General features: G+C 38.4%; 1 protein-coding gene across 1 annotated transcript in view; it reads left to right on the forward strand.

Annotated features, from left to right (window-relative positions):
* The window catches only part of ARID2 (AT-rich interaction domain 2), a 101,769-nt gene that overhangs the window by 62,548 nt on the left and 18,324 nt on the right, over positions 1-20,897 (forward strand). Inside the window, exons 7-15 of the mRNA XM_064142226.1 lie at positions 9,349-9,415; positions 9,502-9,752; positions 10,870-10,966; positions 11,044-11,253; positions 11,729-11,896; positions 13,102-13,177; positions 15,981-16,115; positions 16,557-16,756; positions 17,131-19,994. Of these exons, the coding sequence (XP_063998296.1) occupies positions 9,349-9,415; positions 9,502-9,752; positions 10,870-10,966; positions 11,044-11,253; positions 11,729-11,896; positions 13,102-13,177; positions 15,981-16,115; positions 16,557-16,756; positions 17,131-19,994 (4,068 nt within the window). The remainder of the gene's footprint in view (positions 1-9,348; positions 9,416-9,501; positions 9,753-10,869; positions 10,967-11,043; positions 11,254-11,728; positions 11,897-13,101; positions 13,178-15,980; positions 16,116-16,556; positions 16,757-17,130; positions 19,995-20,897) is intronic.

A 20,897-nucleotide genomic window follows, 5' to 3' on the forward strand; every position in this document is an offset into this window, starting at 1 on the left:
TGTTGGACACACTCTTCTTAATGCACCCCAGGATCCCGTTGACCTTCTTGACCACAAGGGCACATTGCTGTGCCATGGTTAAGTTGTTATCAGCCAAGACCCCCAGGTCTCTCTCCACAGGACTGCTTTCCAGCAAATGACCTTCCAGCCTGTACTGGTGGAGTTTATTATTCCTCCCCACGTGCAGGATTCTGCACTTGTCCTTGTTGAACATCATCTGGTTCCTCTGTGCCCAGCTCTCAAGTCTGTCCAGGTCTCTGGATGGCCACACAGCCTTCAGCTGTATCAGTCAAGCCTCCCAGCTTGGTGTTGTCAGTAAATTTGCTGAGCAGACACTCTGTGCCCTCATCAATGCCATTGATGAAGATGTTGAACAGGACTGGCCCCAGCACTGATCCTTGGGGGACACCACTAGTCACAGCTCTCCAGCTGGACCTGGCACCATTGATCACCACCCTCTGTACTCTTATCTTGCAACCAGTTCCTAACCCACCTCACTTTCTGCTCTTCCATCCCACACTTCCTCAGCTTGCTCACTAAAATGTCATGGGAGACGGTGTCAAAGGCCTTGCTAAAGCCAAGGTAGACTACATGCACTGGTTTCCCTGAATCTACCCATTCAGTTATGGCATCATAAAATGCTATCAGGTTAGGTAAGCAAGAGTTCCCTTTGGTAAATCCATGCTGACTACTCCTGATAACTTTCTTCTCTTCCAAGTGCCTTGAGATGCCCTCCAACAGGAGCCACTCCATCATTTTTCCAGGGATGGAGGTGAGACTTACTGGTCTGTAGTTTCCTGGAACCTCTTTTTTTGCCTTTTTTGAAGACTGAAATGACATTGGCTCTCCTCCAGTCCTCAGGCACCTCTCCTGTCTGCGATGATTTGGCAAAGATGATGGAAAGTGGTAGAGCAATAATATCAACCAGTTCTCTCAGCACCCTTGGGTGCATCTCATCAGGGCCCATGGACTTTTTAATGTTTAACTTGTATAACTGATCCCTAACCCAGTCTGCACTGACCAGTGCAGGGCATTCCCTCCTCCAGGCTTCCCCTTCTTCATCCAGGGTCTGGAGTACATAGGGGAGTTCAGCCTCAGATGTAAAGACTGAAGCAAAAAAGGCATTCAGCAACTCTGCCTTCTCTGCATCCTCAGTTATCAAGGCTGCCTCCTTGTTCAGTAGTACCCCCACATCTTCCTTGTTCTTCCTTCTTCTACTGATGTATTTGAAGAAGCCCTTCTTGTTCTGTTTTACTTCCTTTGCCAGCTTCAGTTCCAAGAGGGCTTTGGCCTTCCTTGTTTTTTTCCTACAAGCCCTGACTACTTCTCTATAGTTCTCCCAAGTGACCGATTCCTTCTTCCATGAATTGTAAGATTCCTTCTTCCCAGAGATTTCCTTTAGGAGCTCCTTATTCAACCATGCAGGTCTCCTAGCAGGTCTACCTGATTTTTCACTCAGGGAAACACACCTAACTTAGGCTTGGAGGAAGTGGTCTTTAAAAATTAGCCAACTTTCTTGGGCTCCTTTACCTTCCAGAGCCTTAGCCCATGGGATTTCTGCAAGCATGTCCCTGAAGAGCACAAAGTTACTGCAGAAGTCCAGGGTTGCAATTCTACTTGTTGCTCTGATTCTACCCTTTAGAATACTAAGCTCCAACATGTCGTGATCACTGTCCCCAAGGCTGTTCTCGACCTTAATGTCCTCAACCAGTCCCTCTTTATTAGTTAATACAAAGTCCAGCAGTGCACCTCTCCTTGTTGGTTCCTCCACTCCCTGCATCAAGAAGTTATCATTGATACACTGCAAGAGCCTTTTGGACATGTTTCAGTGATGGCAGTAATATAGTCATTCAGCCTAACACAGATCTCCAGCTCCTTCTGCTTATTCCCCATGATCTGTGCATTGGTGTGTAAGCTACATTAATATACTGCATGTCATAATATACTATACATCATATATTAACTTAATATACTATGAAGTTAATATATGATGAGAGAAGCTGCTCATAGCTGAATTTCTGCTTAATTTCTTAATTGTGTCATGTACTGAAATGTCTTACCAGTATTATGAAGAAGTATTTGTTAGGAGGTTTTTTACTTGTCTTTTTGTCTAACACAATTTGGGGACAAGCTGGACCATAGTAGTGTTAGTTAAATGGTAAGTACTGCTGAAATATCAGTGAATTGATTCCATAACCAGAATTTCCTAGGTGTAGAACAAAACCAGTAAGCTTTAATATCTGCTAGTATATGAACCTGAAAATGTGGTTCAAATGTATTGAAGGTAAGAGGTAAAAAATGAATTTTCTTAATCTTTGTTACCTTTTCCTATTTTAAAACATGTCCAGAATTGCTGTAAGTTGAGTTTAGGTTTGGTAGGTGATGGGTTTTTTTTGGAGGGTCTGGGTGTGTGGTTTGTTGTTGGGTGGTTTTTTTTTTGTTTGTGGGGTTTTTTTGAGGGTGTGTGTGTGGTTTATTTTTACAGCATTTGGCACTTCTGTGTTGAATTCACCTTGTCGCAGACTGTTGGTGATTTAGAGCAACAAAAAGCATCATCTCTAGACCTAAAAACACTTACAATTACTCAGAATTCTAATTTTTTGTATGTTCAGTAATTATTTAGACTTAAGTAATTGTGAGGGAGAAGACAGATGGTTCTGATAAATGTTTTTAACAGTGTTAAGCAGAACCACTGTAACTGCAGTAAAGTTTGCTAATAAGAAACTTGGATGCTTTCCAGGATCTATGATCTATTTTCGAACATTGCAACATGCATAGTACAACTCTGTGGTGAAATACTGCTGAAAGCATGTCAGAAACTAACACTGTATGTAAAAATAACTCTAATGCCAAAAATCCAGATTTTATAGAACATCTTCCTTCAAGCATTTGTTTGGCCCTACTACTGGATGTAATTTATTTTGTATTGCAGCTGTGGTTGTGTCAAAAAAGAAATCAAGGGAAGCATTATGGGAGCTTTATGACATAGCAGAGAGATATTTGGTTACCAGGGTAGAGTTCGTGTATCTTTTTTATTAAGTTTGCTTTTACAGCTTTAAGATTAATAGAATGGCTATTGAATACATGTCCTTCCTTCAACTGTTCACATTATCTTTTAAAGGTTTTTTTATTAGCTTTTATTTTTCATGTTTACTGCCAGTCCTTTGTCTTGATTTTGTAACATTACTTTTGCAGTTTGTTTTCTGCTATAATGGCAGTAGATTAGATATTCGTGTGAAGATGAAAATGCAAAAGGGTTTTTCAGTGGGAGAGGCAGAATTAGTGATTAAAGTATAGTGATGACAAACACGAGATGTTGCAGATTCATAGAAAATAGACTGGGGAAAGCAATTTTTTAAACACATTAATTTTAAACTAATAGCAATGGATAGAAATTTTGTGGTTTGTAAATGTCACCCTCAGAGTGTAGTAGATTTTTCATATGTTGGAGTTTTGGGATTGAAGGGTTTCTGCATTTCAATGTCTTTATACAGACACTGGGGATAATTGTAGAATTACATATTTATACTAAATACTTTGTGCGAGTGTTTAATATTTGCTTTACATAACCTTATTTTAATTTTTAGTCTCTTTATATTAGCATTTTAAAAATAATTTCCAGTAAAGAAAAATGTCTGTATGCTTTTCTTCATTATTTTTCTGTTCTGCTCAGGTGTTTTTGCATCTACTCTGGAAGCTTTCCCATTTTTAACTGTTGCATTTTGCTTGGAGTTTCCTTATGTTAGCAAGGTTCACTTGTGAATGTAGCTTGTTTCAACAGTGACTTGTTCATATCAGATAGATTTAGCTGTTTTATCAGGTATTTCTTTCATGTCTGCAGCAACTGCCCACTATCTGATGCAGTATGTGAATAATTGCATTACATTTCTTCATTTTTGTTACTTCAGTTTAAACATTTGGATTTCATGTTCTTGGACTTTTTTGAGATGTCCTCTAGCTGTAAACTTCCAAAATCCATGCTTATGCAGTGTTTATGTATTATTTATTGCTTTGTATAATGCTTTACCTCACTGATTTCCTATTTTTGTGAAGTTCTTTGTTCAACACTTTGTTCTTTGTGTAAGTTTAACAGTAATCTTCACTGTATATTTATTATTTGAATATTTCTTCGTGTGTAGAGAGAGATCCTTATTTGTTTGAGTGCTCAAAATGCTTTTCAAATATCTCTCCCAGTGATCTGTTGGGCTGACTTGGACTCTGGTTGCTCTTACCTTTTTCTTGGGCAATAAGTAGTCATGGTTATAACTACATTACGTGATTTCTAGACTCAAATACTCTTTGCTATGTAGACAATAATTTAGTTCATCTTATTTCTAGTGAATTCTATACATTCCTGTACATCTTTTTCTAAAGGAACTTGTCTGCTGACAATAATCAAGTTGTGTATGTGAATTGAGTTCTTTACCTTTGTCCATTATCTCTTGACATCTGGATGTCACATAGTCAGGCATTGCCTGTTTTCTTCCAAGTTTTAGCTCTATGTTCCTATTACTAGTATGCTGCCATGATCTTAAACCCAACCAACCAAAAAAACACCCAAAAACTTCCAAAACCACAGACACACACAAAAGCCCCAAACTGAACACCCGAACAAACATATATATAGGAATAACTATTGATAAAGAGCTTCACTCTTTCATCCTGTCCTGTTCATTTCTGTTGATGAGTAGTATCACACTGCAGTTATCTATAGCAGGATATAAACAACTGCTTGTGATGCTCATTTCATTTTTTTCTTGCCTCCCTGATACATTATTATGTCAAGGGAATGCTTAAAAAGCTTGACCAGTCTCTTCTTTTTTCACTTTTGCCTTTGGCATGCAGAAGTTTTGTCATCTTTTGCCTTGTTCCCCTTGTAACAGACAGGTTGTAAATATTATATGTAGGTTGCTTAATTCCATTTTCCATCTTACTCTTCTCTGCCCACTCCCATCCTTTTCAGGGATTATCTCTGCTTAGACAGGAAGCAAATGTTGAGTGGGCTGAGAGCAGTCAAACCAGTCTTGTTAGCATTTAAACAGAAGGTGATTCAGGCCAACTCTTTCCTGTAAAGAAAAGGAATAGAGGCTGCAGATTCATTCTGAACTTAAGACATCTGACCACCTTTATTCAGAAACAGAAAATGGAGATCAATGTAGATAATTTTAGTGCTTTGGAAGAAGAACAAGGTGAGCTTTTTGATCATTTGCTGGCAGACATATGATTCCAGTGTGAAGATTTTTCTGAGACACAGAAACACCTGCATTTCGCCACTCACACAGCTTTCAGAACAAAATGAAATCCTTTTTAATTGGTGATTTTTCCCTGCTAGAAAAGGGTTTTGCACTTAACAAGCTTCATCATTCCAGTTAAGGAATAGAAAGTATAATTTACCTTCCTGAAAGCCTTGTCAAGGACTCTTTGTTGCTTTTTCTTTCATTCTTTCTTTCTTTCTGAAGTAGTCTTAAGTGTCCTGGATGAGCTTTGAGTTTCTTCAGGTTCTCTGTTCTGAGGGAAAGATGCAGAATTTATGTTCACTATTGGTTCTGCATTATTGTTTATATGAGATTCAGCTGAAATCCATCTGTCCTAGCATCTGTCAAAACCCCCACATATTTTGAAAGTGTTTGGACACCTTGATTTTAATTTTTTTTTTTTTATTGTGAGTTGTATTGTTATAGGCCAAACAGACTGCATTTCAAAAATTCTTTGCATGACTATGTACAGTGCACAAAAATACTGCTTCAAGCTGTTTGTCCTTCCCAGGAAAAAAACAGTATTTTTTCTGAGGAAGATAGTCACCTTACCTGTGTGATGACTCCTGCTAGAAGATAACCTATTGAAATAAAATGGAAAGTCGTTCTACCTTCTAAATAACTGGATACAGATGCTCTTTCTTGGGATAGGATCTCACCTCAGCTATCTGTAGTAAACCCTTCAGGTGTTTTGAAGCTCATTATATTGATGCACACACATTGGACTTCTGTCCGTACATTCATTGTTGAAACATGCTTGTCCATAACTAAAGTCTTGGGAAATCCTGACACCTCTATAATTAGCAGCCCATCTGTAAAATAAATACATTAAATGCCACGTATAATAGTTTGCATCTTGGATTTCTGAAGACGTTACTGACAAGCTGTTTAAGTTCACAGGATGTTAGGAGTTGGAAGGGACCTCTGGAGATCTTAAGGTCCAACCTCCCTGCCAGAGCAGGACCACAGAATCTAGTACAGGTCACACAGCAATGCATCCAGACAGGTTTTGAAAGTCTTCAGAGAAAACTCCACAGCCTCTCTGGGGAACCTGTTTGAGTGATCCGTGATCTTCATAGTAAAGTTTTTCCTCATGTTGAGGCAGAACTTCCCATGCTGTGGTTTACATCCATTGCCTCTCGTCCTATCACAAGGCACAAGTGGGAAGAGCCTGTCCCTTCTTTCTTGACACCCAGCCTTCATATATTTACATACATTTATTAGATCCTCTCTCAGTCTTCTCTTCAGTTTAAACAGCCCCAGGTCTCTCAGACTTTCCTTATCAGGCAGTGCTCCAGTCCTTTAATCATCCTTGTAGCCCTCTGTTGGACTCTGTCCGGTAGATCCCTGACCTTCTTGATCTGGGGGGTCCAGAACTGGATGCAGTATTCTAGGTGGGGCCTCACTAGGGCAGACCAGAGCGGAAGGAAAACCTTGCTTGATTGTACTGACTTGTTGAATGGAGTATGTAGGATAATATTTGATTTTATATTTTTTATATAATATTGTCTTTTGGATTATATTTTTGAGCCACTTACACAACATTGGAAATCTTAGAATCTGTGAAGTGCTTGCAGGAAGCCTAGTTTGTTCTTGTGGTAGGCATTTTGTGATTGCTGAAGCACCCAGGATACTTGATGGCACTGGGAATGCAAACCTAGGATTTTGAGCAAGCAAAAGACTCTGGGATACCTCTGCAGGTAAAGCCATGTTCTTGGTGAGTGTTATTGCCCACGGTGCTTCTTAAATAAGCACTCAAGAGGGTAAAATCAAGTATTAAAAAAAATTGTTGTTTTTAAAGTTGTATCATCTGTATATTCACATCCTGTCCTGCAGATTCCTTTCCTGAGAGGGGCACACATTATTCTGGTGTGCTTCATGTAGATAGAAGGAAGAATTGTGCATATATTCTAGGTACTCATGAAGCAAAAGTTTTCTGGTTGGAGTGGCTAGCAATTTATGCTTACAGCATATTTGTATAATGGGGGGGGGGGAAAGAATAACAGTTACATGTAAGTAAACTTTATTTGCTGCCTTGGTGTAGCTCTTGTTTTAACTTAACTGGATGGACCCATGCTCTGTTCTTTTCTGGAAAAGATGATCTTATCTGAGTTGACATGTAGCATTGTTTGACAGACTGCTTCATTAGGAGGGGGAGAAAATTCTTAGTTGTCCAAGCAACGGGCATGGTTCTGTGTGTCCTGTGAGTTTTAAATGAGATGTATGATTTTTCAACAATGTATTCCTGTCTTCATCTTCAGCCATAGCACTTCAAGGCTTTACCATTGATAGTCTGCAGGATCTTCATCTGCAAAAAAATTAAACTCTCATTTTCCATCCCTTTGAAAAGCATCCAGGATAATTTTCTTTTCAGATGGGAAAATTTTCTCCTTTCAAGAGGTTTTAAAGTATTTCAATTTGGCTTATGTGCTTAACTATTAAGTGGTGAAAAGTGAACTATTGGGCTACCAAAATGTGATGATGCTGTTTTAGTCTGTGACAGTGTATTTAACATTGTATTGTAGTTGACTTCAGCCTCTTCCAAAGAGATTCAAGTTAAAGCTGGAGTCTTTAGGTATCTCGGTTCAATATTCACTTAAAAAAAATTCCCTGATTACACAGCTGATTAAACAACTAATATTTAAAAGCTTCTGAGGTTTTTCATTTTAACTAGCAATGAAATCTGAAGCTTTACTGTATTCATTGCTTTTCCAAAAGGAAGCATCCTAAAGGAAAGTGGATACTAACTGGTATGTTTCCAGACAATGTATTTACCTGTGCTTTTCATAATAGTAATTGAAGCCTCTTCCTTAAGTTATCTTGTTCTTTAAAAGTAAAGGCAGCTCAAAATGAAGAACATTCTGCAAATTTTACCTCCATGCCTTGTTCTTCTGTGGCTCTTGGTAATAGCCTCTGTATTAATTAGAAAAATCTGTCACAAACAATAAGATGTTAGACTTCTATCTGGCTGTTCTTGTCTTTGCTAAAATAAGGTAATAATCCTTTCTTTACAAATAATCCTCTTTACTAAACAGCACTTGGATGTAATTTAGCAGCGTTGCAATGGAGAGTAAAATTCTTTTCCTTCCAATTTAGAAAATCTGTAGTATTGTATTTTTCAAGAAAATAGTAGTGTCAAGCTTGGTATGAATGCTGTAATTTAGCAATTGCATTTGCATAGCAGAACTTCTCCTGCTGTTCAGCTGGTTGAACTTCCAGTCCTTCACTTTTAATCCAGATTTATTTGTAGTTTTTATTCTGTGATCATAGCAAAAAAAGGGAGCTGCATTTCATTAGTGAAATGTATAAATTTTACTAGTCAAAGGAATATTTATGCCTTTGTTACAATATACACAATACAAAATACATCATTATTTATTTTAGTATTAATATACATCACAGTGTGTTTTTTTATTAGCTTTCAAGCCCTGATGTGTTGATTAATTCTCAAATTTCAGCAGGAATAGCAACATAACAACCATTTACATATCAGGCCATACATTCTGTAAAGCAATTTCAATTTCAGTCTGCTGATGCATTCTGTTTTACTTGTATTTACAAAGGTCTTTGGTGACGGAGAGTGTTGCTTCTCTCTCTTTATAAGTTTCTGATGATATGGAAAACATAGCAAAAAGCTCTCCAGGTAGAAATCAGAACTGTTGTACCTCTAGCAGGAATGTAAGATCTTCTGAGAATGAGAGGAGTCAGCATCTGATTTAGGAGTTTGTCATTTGTAGGAGGTGAAGGAGGATGGACTCTACTTCTTTTCCACTTCATAGCTGCTGTACTTCTGATTGTGGAAAACTGCCCATATGGTTCAGTACACACTCTGGCAAAATAGCTCTGCGATTGTACTGGTTTGTGATGGACACATACTTATGGTGCTTGGTTGGAGAATTTCTAAAAGTACTGAATAGCTTGCATGTTGTCCCCTGAGTGAAAAATGTAGTTGCTACAGGGTGAATCGAGGTACCAGGAAATTGTAAAAGAAAAATCTTGTTCCTATTTTTCAGTATTTTAATGTAATAAAAAAATAATGTAAAGAAATACAATTCCCTAGAAAACAAGTGTATTTTTTAATTCTTTTCTTCAGTTTTGGAAGGATATTGTTGAGGATATTGAAGTTCGTGATCTAATTTCCGACAGAAGCAAATCTCAAGGTGAGACATCTTGACTAATCTTAAATGCCATGCATGTTGGTAAATGGAGTAAAGGAATGACTAAAGTTTATTTGTTTAATTTGTAGATATTACATCAGAAGAATGGATTTGGGAATCCTTATTTCATCCGCCTCGCAAATTGGGCATTAACGATATTGAAGGGCAGCGGGTACTTCAGATCGCAGTGATTTTACGTAATCTTTCTTTTGAAGAGGGAAATGTTAAACTTTTGGCAGCTAATCGTACTTGTCTTCGGTTCCTGCTGCTCTCTGCTCATAGTCACTTTATTTCTCTACGGCAGTTGGGGCTTGACACGCTGGGAAATATCGCAGCAGAGGTAATGTGCTTCAAAACTGAACAGTTAACATACAATTTGATAAAAGCATGACTCTAGTGTTAATTAAATGATTTTTTCCCCCCTTGATTGCTGGATGAAGCAGGAAATAAATTATTGCCTGAATTCATAGATAGCAATTTGAAAATGATAATGCAGAGCCAAAGCAAAAATACAGGTTATATGTGTCAGTTTGCTAAAATGAAGAAGACTGATCATGTAGGGACACAACAGTTTAGTTTCCCAGAGAAAAGAAAGGAATTTAGTTAAATCATGCAGAATGTACCCTGGCTTCTTTACGTTTGACTCTACCTTTAGTTTTAACTTCAAAATAATACATTTGAGAAAGAGAGTGGTAGAGAGTAGACTTAGATGGTGGTTGGACTTAATGATCTTAAAGGTCTTTTCCAACCAACGTGATTATGTGATTCTAGAGCATTTTATGCCATGTGTAGTGTGCACCAGTAAGCTTGCCTAGCGGGCATACTGCCTAAATCACTCTTATGAAAGAGGTTTGAGTATAATAAATATGCTATTTCAGGATGTCATATCATTGTGCAGATAAATTACACAGATTTTGTAGGGAGGTATGTTCAGCTATCCCTTGCATTTTGACGTATTAAGTAAAATGAGAATGAGACTTGGAAATACTGGTCCACTCTGGAATGCTGGGAAAAACCCCCGATATTTTCTTTCATCATCTATCTAGCTTCTCCTGAATAGGAGAGTGTTACGTATTATAATGTCTGAGAGCTCTCATTGAGAAGTAGAAGCAGTTAAAAATAGGATGAATTATGATGGTAGCATTTGTGAAGGAAAGTTTGTCACTACTCAAGTTCTGTTCTTTGTTGGCTATTAATATGTAATTGTACATATTCTTGACTGCCTGGGAATAAAGTTACTTTGCATATTCTGAGCACTGGAAAGTGTAAATTAGACTGCTGCTTCAGAGCTGAAAAAGGAAAGGAAGTGGGCTCAAAATGCTCCCAGGGTTCTGGTTTTGTGCTATTTACATGTGTCACATTTAAACTCTTGTATTTCCATATGCACATTTAAGGATATGAGCCATTGGTACTATCCAGGTTGTGTTAGTCATTGTTTGTTTTTTCTTTCTCACCAGCTTCTTTTGGATCCTGTTGATTTCAAAACTACTCATCTAATGTTTCACACTGTTACAAAATGCCTCATGTCAAGGGATAGATTTTTAAAAATGAGAGGTAAGCTCTCTAGCTATTCTTCTTGTATTAGAATTGGAATTATTGCTGTTTCAAACTATTTTGTATTTGTTATTCAGGCATGGAAATCTTGGCAAATCTTTGTAAGGCTGAGGATAATGGTGTCTTAATTTGTGAATATGTGGATCAGGAATCCTATAAAGAGATCATATGTCATCTCACACTACCAGATGTGCTGCTTGTAATCTCAGCACTCGAGGTGCTATATATGCTTACAGAAATGGGAGAAGTGGCCTGCTCAAAGATTGCTAAAGTGGAGAAGAGCATAGGTAAGGGAGAAACAAAATCTACTACTCATAATTATATAAGAAAAAGGACTTAAGAATATCAAGTTCAGTGGTTAAAAATGTGTCTTGTTTCTGTATTTGTGTGCACTTTAGGGATGGATACTAGAATAGGAATTTTTACCTTTTTTTTTTTCCTTTGTGCCCAAGAAGTTGATGATGCTGGTAACTAGGAATGCTAAAACTTTTGAAGTTGGTGGGGTTTTGTTGGTTGGTTGTTTGGTTTTGGGGTTTTTTTGTGGGGTTTTTTGTTCTGATTTGTGGGGAGTTTTTTGGGGTTTTTTGTTTGGTTGGTTTGGTTTGTTTTCTAATGCCATGAGGTGAGTGGAGTAGAAATCTACAGAAACATGCAGAGGTTGTTTTCTTTCAACACATGGCAAGTTTAGAGCAAATCCATATGTCTCAGCAGTATTAATTTGTCTTCTTCTAATGTCATTGTTTTTACATTTAATACTTTTAGATACATTAGTATGTCTGGTTTCTATGGACGTCCAGATGTTTGGACCTGATGCACTTACTGCTGTAAAACTCATTGAGCATCAGTGCATTAGCCAGCAAGGAGTACCTGATGTCAGACCACAAGTAATGGATCATGGTTCTTCACCGGCCCATGCAACAGGTGTACCAGGTTAGTATCACTGCAAGAGAATATATGCTTCCTCAGTATTTCTTATATGCCATGAATGACTTTTGGCTCACATGGGTTTCTGATTAATTTACAGCATTATACTGTGTGTTATACACAGTAATTTTTTTTCAAACAGCAAACACAAAGCTACAGTAGCCAAAACCATTGTGAAATATGCTGCAAAAGAAAATATATTTTTAGTTGAATTAATATGAAAACTTACTGAAAGTTATGTACAGTCCTTATTTTAATATGTTCAGTAGAAAAAGAAAGCATCTATTCTAGATTGTTCCCACAATTTCAGAGCACGAGAGGTCCATTTTATATTGTGGTTTACACAGAATATCAATGGCAACAACATCTAGTATTTGATAAATTGCACAGATGAGATAGGAAGAATCATGCCTCTGTTGAAGCTTCTGAGCAACTTCCTGCAACGTGAACCAAACTTTAACCGTTTTAAGCTTTAAAAGTGTTTTCTTAGTTGCAAACCAAATCTTAATGATGATAAATTTTTGCAGTTTTACTTGGAGATTAAATACTGTCACTTTGGAAGCTGGTGGCACAGCTAACTAATACTGTTTGGAGAGAATAGCATTTGTAGTTTTTCTGGCTTTACCAATAAAAGCACATAGCGGTATACTACAGGTGTACACAAGATGGAAAAAATGGATAAAGAACCATTTAGACATTGGCATGTCTTAAGTGTCCTGTTCCTGGAATGGGTGCAGATAGCACAGCAAACGTGACTAGAAAAGAATGCAACTAAAGGTTTGAAAAAGGCAGAATAGAAGGAACTGATGTGATATTGCAACAGAATTATTTGCATTATATTTGCTTTCACTTCAGAACTGGAAAAATAGTTGCTGTATATTTGTGCTGGTGAAATATGGTGCCACTCTTAAGTCATGCTAAATCTAAAGTACTTGAGATAAGGACCACAATCATGAATCTGGCAACTGTCATTCACTGACTGTATACATCATGATTGCACTTCGATGGTCACTTGCCTTGGCATGCCCTACTTCACTTTGTTTAACTGAGGTGCAGCACAGCTTTGTGACTTGCCTTAGCTGGATACATCCTTGATTACATCCACAGGAGAGGCTATACTGGTGAAAGTGGTGGAGTTGAAGTGCTTCATTCAGAAGAATAAAAATAATTTCAGCAAATTTTTGTTTTTCTCTTTCCCTCATTCTCCATAGCCTCTAGGACAGCACCACATGTTGCTCCACCACCAGGAATAGTAGAAATAGACAGTGAGAAGTTTGCATGTCAGTGGTAAGTATATAGTTCTATTCAAATAATTAAGAAAAGCGAAGAAAAAACTGCCTATATTCATGTGTCACAGAATTTTCTAACTTGCCTCTATGTACTGTTAGACTGATTTTTCTGGAAAATAAAACGTGGAACCATTCTGTCATGGCTTTGAAGAAATAGAAAAGAAAATACTCAACCAGAATGTTCACTTGACAGTTGACACTTTAAATTAGTCATCTTTTCTCATAGAATAGAATTTAATTTGATTTTTAACTCTGATTGACATTATTTATTTTTTCAATTGCTGAGCAGCATTATCTGCTTTGATGAGTGTTTTGGTCTGGTAATGTGTTGCAGTATTACTGCACCAATACAGGAGTAATTATGAAATTTGGAAGCTCAACCCTGCAAAACTCCTGTGATCATTGTGAACCTCAGGCGAGTTAAAGAAGAACAAATCCTTTCCTATCCAGATTCTCTTGCTTTCAACTGATATTGTTGATGACAGATATTTAGAGAGTGGCCCTTCTGAGCTATCTGACTTAAGTAATCTGCACACATTCTGAATATTTGTATTTGGTTCCTTATGGATCCTTCCACCTCTGCTGCTTCACAACTCCTATGTTCATCTGTTGTCTTACTGATCGGATGGGCCTTCAAGATAAAGCAGATAGAATTTGACAAAGCTTAGGGCTTCACACTGTGATTTAGTTTTACTTATGCTTCCAGCAAGAATTGATTGTATGAGGGAAATGCTGCAGATTCTTGTGGATCAGCTGGTATTGTTCCTATACTTCTATTTGCACACTGCAGAGTATTTGTGTGTGCTGCTGAAAGGCGAAGACATTTCAAGATTTAGACATTTAAAGAGGGATAGCTGGACCTGGAATCACTGCAGCTCAGTTTAATGATCTGCAAGTTGATCTCTAGCCAGCACAAGTTTTCTAGGCTGGCTTTTTAATTAATGGAGTGGGAGATTGCCCCAGTAGTAAAATGAATTGCTTTTGCCTGCCTAGTTTCTGACAAGATTATGAATTCCCTGCGGGTGCCACCTTTTTGTTGAGTATAGAGAGTGCTAGACATCTAGCTTTTGACAGTGAAGTTGTAGGCAAGGTGAATTTTGCACTGTATAAACTATAAAAGAGAACTTTGAACTGTTAGAATAATTACGATATGCTGCTGTGTAATACCATCAAATGACAGAAAATACTGAAGCAAACTACAGAGTATTATACTGGGAAAATGTGGAATGTCTGCATTGTTTCTGATTCTGTGCGCTTCTGCAGCCTCTCAGTGTTGAATAGTATAGTTCTGCACTTTGATTTTCTTCCGGTCTTAGACAGAGATGAGCTAGTGAAAAATTGGAATTAACAGCTAGTCCTGAAAATTCTTCTTAAATACTAACTGTACTGCCAAAAAAAAAAAAGGCAGTAAATTGAGATCAGAGGAATAGCCTCTTCCAAGCATTTTCATTAGTGCTAACATGGAGTGTCCTACGTTCATGTAAATGCTCATAGTCAGTTTTAGTCCTTGCTTCCTACTGAGATAAATGGGAAAATGAGTAAATCATAGCATCAGAATTTAGGAAAGTTACTGTCTGCTGTGAGAGGCTGCAGTGAGAAGAAGTTTTTTCACGGAGCTTCCTGGATCATTAGCCAGCTTAGCTTGAGTAGGAGGTCCTTGTAAGGTAAGTGCATCTGACAGTAAAGTGCTAATCACAAATCTTATTTCACCATTATAAACCCTGAGTATCTTCAGCTTGCCTGTACCAGTTTTAGTATTTGCCTAGAATGACATATACAACTTAGACAACATTTGTCTGATATGCCAAATTTTATTAATACCTAGACTTTCTGCTATACAGTGTGGTCTCAATTTTTGTAATAATAAACTTGGCTTCAGGAGAAATGACATTGTACTTGCTCTTTCTATTTGGAAGAGGACACAATTTCAAGAATGTAATAATTTTCTTGTTTTTCTTTTAAGGTATCTAGTTATATTGGGAGTGTCTGACTCTACAAAGGAGAATACAGTGTAGTTTTGCTGAGTGTTAGCACTGTATAGTAAATGTTAGCAATTTTAAAAGCATTTTTATTCTGTCTGAGCCTGTGTTCTGGTGTTGGTATTTGAGCGTTGTGTGAGACTTATTTCTTATCTCCATTTGCTGCTGGGGTTGAAATAATCTGAAAGAAAGAAGCTCATAGAACTGATTTTTCCTTCTCTCACAGTTTCCTAGTTGGGAGTTGAAGAGTCTGTGTAGAGTCTGTAGGAGATATAAATACTTTCCCTGAAAATCGAGTGTTAGGCAGAACAGGTTGTTCAAATGTCTATGTAGTGCAAGATTTTGCTTGTATTTTAGAGTATGTTGACAAAATCTTGGTTGCGATACAAACACTGAGTTCTCATAGAAATTTCTGATAAAGAATTAATTAGCATTTAGTCATTTTTTTGCTAAAGTATAATCATTAAGAAATAAAAATAGAGCTGTGAGTCAAAGATGTCACCAAACACCACATTCTTTTTTGTTTTTTTTTTTCTGAATATGTAATAAAAAATACATCTAGAGAAGATATTTTGCATATTATACATGTAAATAAGATGTTGCCTGTAAAACTAATTGCATGTGTTAGGGGTCCCATGTGTTGAGTCATAAGCAGTGAAAAGGAGAAAGTCTTGAACATACATGTGACAACACAGTATACTTAAATGATATTTTCTGTGTCGTTACCTAGTATCAAAAGTCTGATACAGACAGAAATGTTTTAACAACCCTTTTAAAAGTACTCTCTGTATTTTGCTTCCTATTTTATTTTTGCATCCTCAGGTTGAATGCACACTTTGAGGTGAATCTTGACTGCTCAGTCTCTCGGGCAGAAATGTACTCTGAATACCTCTCTACCTGTAGTAAATTAGCTCGAGGTGGAATCCTGACATCAACTGGATTTTATAAATGTCTGCGGTAAGACAAAAAGTCATGCAACAATAAGGAAGTACTAGTATGTGCTCAATGCTAATGTGTAGCTTTAGATTTCTTTGAGGAAAAGATTACTGAGTTGAGTTTGAGAGGCATCCAGTTTCAGAATTTTAATTGAAACAAATGTATAGAGTTTGTTTACTTTGATTCTGTTCTCTTTCAGGATCTCTGATAGGTTTTCTTCTCTGTGTATAGTCCTTCCAGTTCTTTCCCAGGTAGTTTTCACTTAGCTTCTGTGCTAACCATCTGGTGGATCTGGTAGCCCTCAATGAATTATCAGATGCTGTGGGAGAATCCTGCTATATTTCAAAGATGCAGGCATTAGTGCAGTTACTCTGCACCCAGGAGCAGTTAGTTAAAACAAAAGCATTGCAGGAGAGTTGAATTACTGTGTTTATTAACGTAAATTTATGTTGTGTTTGGCAGAACTGTTTTTCCAAATCATACAGTGAAGAGAGTAGAAGATCCAAGTAACAATGGTCAAGCACATATACATGTGGTAGGAGTGAAAAGAAGAGCTATACCACTTCCCATTCAGATGTACTATCAGCAGCAACCAACTTCGTCTACCCCAATCGTCCGGGTTGATTCAATTCCTGATGTGTCTTCGTCTCCTTCGCCAGCAGGTTTTTAAACTAACTGAAAGTCATATTCTGCGTAGATTCTAAAAATGCAATAAAAGACTAAAGGTTTTGAAAATAGTTTGTAAGTGCTGGATGCTGGGGCCACGTTTTGACTGATTTTATTTAATGGTAGGAACAGTAATGCAGTGTGTATTTACATGCTGTTCTAGTATTTTAACTTGGAACCCATAAAATTGCCAGTCAGTAAACAAGCCATTGTTGCTGCATCATTAATTCAGATGCAGTACAGCTGAGAAGAGAAATGGCTTCATATAGAATTGCAAATTCAAGTCTTGGATTTAAAAAAAAAAAATGTTAGGTTAATGTGTTTTGAAATAATTTTTGCTTCCAAAATTTTACTGTGTTTATTTCAACAGGAATGCCACATGGGCTACCAAGCGTAGGAAGTCACTATCAGAGGACCCCTTTTAACCAGTCTTCAACTTTGACAGCAACACAGATGTCTTTTCCAATTCAAGGTGTTCATACTGTGGCACAGACTGTTTCTAGGATTCCACAAAATCCTACTATTCATACACAACAGCAGCAAAATGCACCAATGACTGTTCTACAGAATAAAGGTCCAATATCCTGTGACGTAGTGAAGGCCACAGTAATACAGAGCTCTGTTCCCCAGTCTGCAGTTCCTGTTACTATTGCTGTTGGAGGAGCACCACAAGCTTCTAATCAAAATCACAGCACTGCAGGACAGCAGCCGTCTGTTACTGTTGTTAGTTCTCAGACGTTGCTTCACCACCAACCTGTAATTCAACAACAATCTCCACTGCATGCAGTGGTACCGGGACAGATATCTTCAGGCACTCCTGTTACGGTAATTCAGCAAGCTGTACCTCAGGGTCATATATTTGGCAGAGTACAAAACATACCAGCATGCAGTTCAGCAGTTTCACAGGGTCAACAGCTAATCAGCACATCATCACAGCCTGGGCAGACGTCATCTCAGCAGTCCTCTGCTGGTAACCAGCAACAAGATACAGTCATCATAGCACCACAGCAGTACGTCACAACTTCTGCATCTAACATTGTTTCTGCCACCACAGTTCAAAATTTCCAAGTAGCAGCTGGGCAGGTGGTTACAATCGCAGGTGTACAAAACCCACCAACATCCAGGGTAGGGTTTCAGAACATTGCACCAAAGCCTTTGCCATCTCAGCAAGTTCCACCTGCCATGGTACAGCAGCCAATGCAGCCACAGCAGCAGCCTCCACCACCATCCCAGCAAAGTGTAGTGATTGTAAGCCAGCCAGCTCAGCAAGGTCAAACATATGCACCAGCTATTCATCAAATAGTGCTTGCTAATCCAGCTTCTATTCCTGCTGGTCAAACTGTCCAGTTGACTGGACAGCCAAGCATTACTCCATCTTCTTCACCATCCCCAGGTCCAGTTACAAATAATCAGGTCCCTACAGTTATGTCGTCTCCATCTACCACTCCTCAGTCACAAGGACCCCCTCCTACTGTTAGCCAGATGCTTTCTGTAAAGAGGCAGCAGCAGCAGCAGCAACACTCACCAGCATCATCACAGCAGCAGGTACAGGTACAACCACCAATACAAATGCAAGTTCAGTCACAACAAGCTAATACAGGAGTTGGCCAGCCTAACTCTGGTGAGTCTAGTCTGATAAAACAATTGCTTCTTCCAAAAAGAGGCCCCTCAACTCCAGGGGGGAAGCTCATACTCCCAGCTCCACAGATTCCTCCACCAAACAATGCAAGAGCTCCTAGCCCTCAGGTGGTTTATCAGATGGCAAATAACCAGGCACCGGGTTTTGGAGTTCAAGGACAGTCTCCAACTCAGCAGCTACTAGTTGGACAGCAAAATGTTCAGCTGGTCCCAGGTGGAATCCAGCCCCAAGGGGCAGTACAAACAGTACCCATTTCTAATTTACAGATATTGCCAGGCCAGTTGATCTCAAACAGCCCAGCAACTATTTTCCAAGGAACTGCTGGCAACCAGGTTACGATAACAGTTGTGCCAAATACAAGTTTTGCTACTGCAACTGTGAGTCAGGGAAATGCAACTCAAATCATTGCTCCAGCAGGAATTGCAGTGAGTGGAGCACAGACAGGAGTTGGGCTACAGGTGCAAACACTTCCACCTACTCAAGCACCTTCAGCTGGACAATCACCATGTACTGCTGCTCCCCTGTTCAAAGGTGATAAAATAATTTGCCAAAAGGAGGAAGAAGCAAAGGAAGCAACAGGTTTACACATTCATGAACGTAAAATTGAAGTTATGGAGAATCCTTCCTGCCGAAGAGGAGCTGCAAACACCAGCAATGGGGATGCAAAAGAAAATGAAATGCAGGTGGGAAGTCTTTTAAATGGGAGAAAGTATAGTGACTCCAGTCTACCTCCTTCTAACTCAGGGAAAACTCAGAATGAGGCCAATCAGTGCTCACAAGTCAGTAATGGGCCGTCATTAGAAATGGGTGAGAACGGAGCTCCTGGAAAGCAGAACTTTGAACAAATGGACACACAGGAAATTAAAAGTGATTTGAAGAAGCCCCTAGTTAATGGAATCTGTGATTTTGATAAAGGAGATGGTTCTCATTTGAGCAAAAACATTCCAAATCACAAAACTTCCAATCATGTAGGAAATGGTGAGATATCTTCAGTGGAACAACAAGGGAGTTTGGATGCCACGCAGCAAGATACTGCCAAAGGTGATCAAGGGGAAAGAATTTCTAATGGGCCTGTATTAACTTTGAGTAGTTCACCTGTTGTAAGCGGTACACAGGAGGCTGCAAAACTGTTAACCCAGCAACTTAGTGGTACCAACACTGATTTACCTAATGGACCTCTAGCTTCAAGTTTGAATTCAGATGTGCCTCAGCAACGCCCAAGTGTAGTTGTCTCACCACAATCTACAGCCTCTGTTATACAGGGGCATCAAATCCTAGCTGTTCCACACTCAGGACCTAGAGTGTCCCAGTCTACCCTGTCATCCGAAGTTCGGTCTACTAATGGCACAGCAGAATGCAAAACTGTAAAGAGGCCAGCAGAGGATAATGACAGGGAAACTGTTCCAGGAATTCCAAATAAAGTAGGAGTTAGAATTGTTACAATCAGTGACCCAAACAATGCTGGTTGCAGTGCAACTATGGTTGCTGTGCCAGCTGGAGCGGATCCAAGCACTGTAGCGAAAGTAGCAATAGAAAGTGCTGTTCAACAAAAGCAGCAGCATCCAACCACGTATATACAAAGCATGGTCACACAGGTATGTTGCAGAGTTCTTTTTATGTCTATTCTAACTGTGATTCTTACTGTATTGTGTAGTAGCACAGGTGAAGATGTGAACTCGGTTGATACCTTGTGCATAGTGTTTAAAACATCTAGAAAATGAAGGTTCTGTTCTTTTATGGGCTGAATGTCTAATAGTTTGCATACTTACTCAATGTCAGTGATAACAGTGGAATTTAAAAGAGTTTGTGGCTTGATAATATGCACTAAAAAAAAGAACATTTTACTGGTTTCTTACTTAAAGGATTTAGCTGTTCTGAAAGCAACAATAATTTATTGTATGGTCTTGTGAAAATGCAGCGTTGTTCTATGTTTCATTCTTGCTCGTTACTGTTTATGGAGGGGCAAGTGTGGTTTTTTTGTAGGTTAATCGCTGCAGTACTCTTGCATTGAAAGGTGATCTTCAAAGGCTTTCTTCAGGGGTTCACTAATCTGCAGAAAGGATTGTTTTACAAATTTGCTGAAGTAGTTATATTTGTTTATAAACAACATATTTGCAATGTTTGTTTTATCAACAACAAAAATATTGTTATGGGATTTTTTTCTATTTCACAGACTCTGGAGAGAGGCATTTTTTAGACTGACCCAACTTTTTTTTTTGAGCATATGGAAGTGGTTGCTCCCTAACGCTTTGCTAGAAGAGAGTTATCACCATCATTTGTATCAGTATTAATAAGTACAAATAATCATGTTTGAGATTATTCCAGTCACTACAGTTTAGTTTAGTCTTGTACATGGGCAAAAAATCCCTCCAAAAGATGTCACTAACCTGAATAGGAGAAAAAAATAAAATAATGGAATAGTAGATACTGTCAGTCACAGAGTTCTGATAGAACAATGAGAGGAAATGAAGTCTTGAATGTACATTAGTGCATTTTGA

The sequence above is a fragment of the Pogoniulus pusillus genome, chromosome 4 (assembly GCF_015220805.1).
Source record: "Pogoniulus pusillus isolate bPogPus1 chromosome 4, bPogPus1.pri, whole genome shotgun sequence".
NCBI classification, from domain to species: domain Eukaryota; kingdom Metazoa; phylum Chordata; class Aves; order Piciformes; family Lybiidae; genus Pogoniulus; species Pogoniulus pusillus.